General features: G+C 33.8%; 1 protein-coding gene across 1 annotated transcript in view; it reads left to right on the top strand.

Annotated features, from left to right (window-relative positions):
• The window catches only part of LOC119578851 (nucleosome-remodeling factor subunit NURF301-like), a gene marked incomplete at its 5' end in the record, with an annotated part of 14391 nt that extends 10291 nt beyond the window's left edge, over positions 1–4100 (top strand). Inside the window, 4 exon segments of the mRNA XM_037926502.1 lie at positions 1–66; positions 860–1010; positions 1398–1610; positions 1901–4100. The exon segment at positions 1–66 is cut by the window's left edge and continues 172 nt beyond it. Coding sequence (XP_037782430.1) covers positions 1–66; positions 860–1010; positions 1398–1610; positions 1901–2185 — 715 coding nt within the window.
• Positions 4101–4525: the final 425 nt, after the last annotated feature.

Genomic DNA, 4525 nt, shown 5'->3' with positions numbered 1-4525 from the left:
GAAGTCATCAAAGAACAAAAACAAGAAGATTGTTTGTATTTGTCGTACACCATTTGATGATACAAAGTAAGATATTGCTAATATTGTTGTTATTTTTTTTATTATTGTTTATTGCTTTTTACCAGTTTATCATCATTCTCTCTCTCTCTCTCTCTCTCTCTCTCTCTCTCTCTCTCTCTCTCTCTCTCTCTCTCTCTCTCTCTCTCTCTCTCTCTCTCTCTCTCTCTCTCTCTCTCTCTCTCTCTCTCAATCAAGTGATCATTCATCACCTCTCAGTCTGAGAAAATGAAATGACGATGCTGCCCCATATACAAAAAAAAAAAAAAAGATAAATAAATGAATAATAATAATAATAATAATAATAATAATAATAATGATAATACTTCTACAAATCCAAAATATATGGAAACTAGCTAAGCCAATTAGAGTACACATGTTCATCTTTATTCTTTTCTTTAGTAACATAATACACCATACCTCACTCCATCATACACTTTTTTCAATTTCGCACAGAAAACATTTCTTTCCTTTCTATGGACCATTCTGCTGACTGTTGGTAGTTATGTAGAGGCAACATGATGCCAATATCACTCAGTTATTTTGAAGAGAAAATGTATATTCCTTCATTTCCTTGGGGGGGGGGGGTCGTCATTCCTTTGCTCATTGATTTCAGAAAATGTATGCTTAACCAAGATCCCATGCTTATCAAGAAATGAAATAATTTATTGACATCAGTGATTTATGTAGTCAGTTTCTGTGAGATTTTAAAAAAGTATTACTTTCCAGTCTTGAAGATAAATTTCAGAATTTATTTCTTCAAAAACGTTTAGACTGATTGCTCTATGTTTTGTCTTTTCAGATTTTACGTTGGCTGTGATCTGTGTGGCAATTGGTTCCATGGAGACTGTGTAGGCATCACAGAAGCCATGAGTCGTAGCATGACCGAATACGTCTGTGATGATTGTGCAAATGCCAAGCTCAATAAAGAACTCTTCTGCTTTTGTAGACAGGTTAGCACTATGTTACAATTGCTGTATAGTCTTGGATTAATGAAGAAATGTATCTCAAATACTGGATCTTAGCTGTGGTAGCTGTAGTTTTTCTAGTTAAGAGTAGTTAAAAAGTCTTTGCTGTGTGACTTCTATTTGTATTGGTAACACAAGTCAAACATTATATTAATCATGCAAAGAAAGAAAGAAAGAAAGAAAAATTACATCTGAATAAGGAATAAATCTTTCATGAGATGCTAAAACCAATCTTACATCAATCAAAGTCCTATATGGTGCCATTCATATAGGATATATGCATGTACAGTATCAGAGGCAGTACATCATGGTTGTGTGTGTGTATGTAGTAAAAAGAATAATTGCTAAGTGGAATTTCTTTCTCATTTACAGCCATATGATGAAACTCAGTTTTATATTTGCTGTGAGCAGTGTGAGGACTGGTATCATGGCAAGTGTGTGGGCATCATGCAAGCAGAGGCTGATGACATAGATGATTATATTTGTCCCAAATGTGATTCAAATAATGTGTGGAATTATCCATGTCAGAAGAATCTCACATCAAAGGATTACACAGAACTTAAGAAAGTCACCAAAAGCCTTATAGTAAGTACATCTTCAACTGATTTTAGAATGTCTATAATTTTTGTTGTGTAAGTGTAGGTGTTTGCATGTACATGTACCCATTTATAAAGTGTATATATGTATGGAGATATGATCAAGATTATAGATAAAGTGTCAAAATGTACATTTTTGTTGATTACTAATGGTAATTTTATTTTTACTCTTGCTGTTGATGTCTGTTACTGTTACTCTTGCTTATCTACTTACTTATTGATTTATTGTTATTATTTTTACTATTGTTATTATTTTAAAAATTATTTCTAATTTTGCAGCAACACAAAAATGCGTGGCCATTCCTTGAGCCAGTGGATCCCTCAGAGGTACCTGATTATTATAAAGTTGTTAAGGAGCCAATGGACCTCAAGACAGTAGAAAGTCGTGTGGAAGCCCAGTCATACCAGCAACTCGCCCAGTTCATAGGGGACGTCATGTTGGTATTTGACAACTGCCGACTCTATAATCCTCCTAATTCTTCCTTCTGTTCTTGTGCAGCAACACTAGAGACCTTCTTCTGTCAGAAGCTTCGGAGTCTGAAGCAAAGACTGAGTCAGAGGTAGTTTTAAAAGTGGACTGTGAAAATTGCAATAATTGTCCTTACAATATCTAAAAGTTGACTTTGCCGATGCAACACTCTGGAGTGTGTATAGTTACCCCAATAGTGAAGGATGGTTGTGATTAAACAACAGTGTACTGAATTGTCATTAATATGATTTTGTGTAATATATCATTATTATTACTTTTTCATTTATCTTTTATTTATTTATTTTTTTATGGGTGTGTACATTCATGCATGTGTGTGAGATAATCAGCAAAGTCAAACTGGATTATCATATCATTAAGCAATTTATGCATTGAAAAGTGTTGTCTTGTGGCTGCAGAAATGGTCCATTTAGGTCTTGTTAGCATCAGATTACATTGGAGAACTGTTGCACCTTCTACAGATTTTATTTTTTTATAATTTAGTATAAACAGAAATTAATGACTACTAAAAAAATTATATTGCCTTATGATGAGGAGCATAATCTTGTCATCCTGTTTTTCAGTTTGGAAAATTGTTTGAATTTTCCCCTCCCTCACAATTTTGCTTCATAAAATGTAGTTACTGAATTTTGAGAGAGTCCCACATGAGGCAGATACAATTTATAGTTGTTATTCTGTTTAATAAGAATATCAAAATATACAGGATTATCTTCTTCAGTGTCAGCAGTAAAAATGTGCATTGTATTTTATTTTTTATTATTATTTTTTTTTTCTTTTCTTCTTTTTTTAACAAAGATGTATGAGAATGTTTTTTGAGGAATTTATTATTGAGAATTGTTGAGTGCTAAGCTGCAGAAAAAGTGATTTCTGTCATCTTTGCACATATATGTTATGCAATAGCTTAGTGTAACATGATATTGTACATAGAGAATTTGTATGTACCCTATTGTACATTATATTTCTGTAGACTATACATACCAGGTACACTTTGCATTATTAAGAGGCACATTATTTTTACTGATGATGACCATATCAATAACATTGATATAACATAAAGTGTAATGATATGTAACACAGTAGACTCATATTTAATCAGCTATTGTCATATACCTGTAATCCCTTTGAGTGTTACTTCAATTTCTTTGATTAGTCAGATAGTGGATATCACCTTTATGTGACATTCCTACTGTAGATATACTTTGAGAAATGAGTCGCACAAATTAATAACAGTGTCCCGTGATAAATAGAATAAATATGTAAGAGAACTGCTATATGCGTCTGTTGTTGGAAGTACAATTCAGTGGGATGACAGATGCTCTGTGTTCCATGAATATTTTAGACACCTATTTATGGACAATATACTGAAAGCTGTCCCTCCTTCCCTTCATAGCTCGAGTTTTAATTCCTAGATTCTTCCTCGAGCAGTCTTGCTGGCCTTGTAAAGGATTATATTTGTAGATATTGCTCTGCGTGTGCTCCACTACTGCAAACCAAACAGTTTGAGTGGCTCGTTAATTGACTGCTTGTACAAAGATAGCAAGGTTATTTTAAATTTGAGTAGGTACCCAACCTCAATCTCATATCCTGAAAGTTCAGGGCCAAGTCAACCTTTTTACTTTTAGCTGTAAATGTGAAAAAGAAGTGTCACCAACAAAGTGGTACCAAAAGTTGTATTGCTAGGTGACAATTGTAAGTATTTTTACAGATTTCCATAGTCCTTTTATTCATAACACTCATTCAGCACATATGATATATGTAACTTCCTGGTTTCAAAAGGCATACTTTTGTGCACATTTGAAATGGACACGCTAAACACATGTACATGTTTACACTTTGTTGCCAAGTTGTATATGGCTGTTCATGGTCTTCACAGCCTCATCTCAGCTAAGTACAAAATTTATCTTTGTGAAGACATGTTACCATGGATAAACATATTTGTAAAGGTAATTTGTAATAAGAGTGCATTTGTTTTATAAAGTCGAGTATTCTAAATATGAAGACTTTTCTTTTTCCTTATTCAAAGTATAGTAGTTGTTGTGTACAGTTTAGGCATTTTACCATGTAATTTTCAGTGCCTTTCTTTAAAATGTATATCTGGACAGAAAATAAAGATTGAAATGTGAATACTTTTAAAAACACTGTTGTAGGACATAGAACTGGACTGTTAAAAGTAGATGAACGAGTTATAAAGTGATCAATTCAAATTAAAAGTTAATTGCCCCCAATCTTTGTCTGGGGGGAAGGGGGAGCTTAGGAGACAGAGACTGAGGCCCAATGCCAGGGATCACCCCTACCTTGGGCCTCAGCCCTCAAATCAACTAATTTTGCCTTCTCTTCCCCTCTCCTTTTCCTTCTTTTCTCCAACTTGTTCTACCCACTTTCAAAGGTGCAAGAACCATCTTGAAAGGATGAAAGGC

The sequence above is a fragment of the Penaeus monodon genome, chromosome 11 (assembly GCF_015228065.2).
Source record: "Penaeus monodon isolate SGIC_2016 chromosome 11, NSTDA_Pmon_1, whole genome shotgun sequence".
In the NCBI taxonomy this organism is placed as follows: domain Eukaryota; kingdom Metazoa; phylum Arthropoda; class Malacostraca; order Decapoda; family Penaeidae; genus Penaeus; species Penaeus monodon.
The sequence above is the reverse complement of the archived record's forward strand: the minus strand, read 5'-3'. Positions and strand labels throughout refer to the sequence as shown.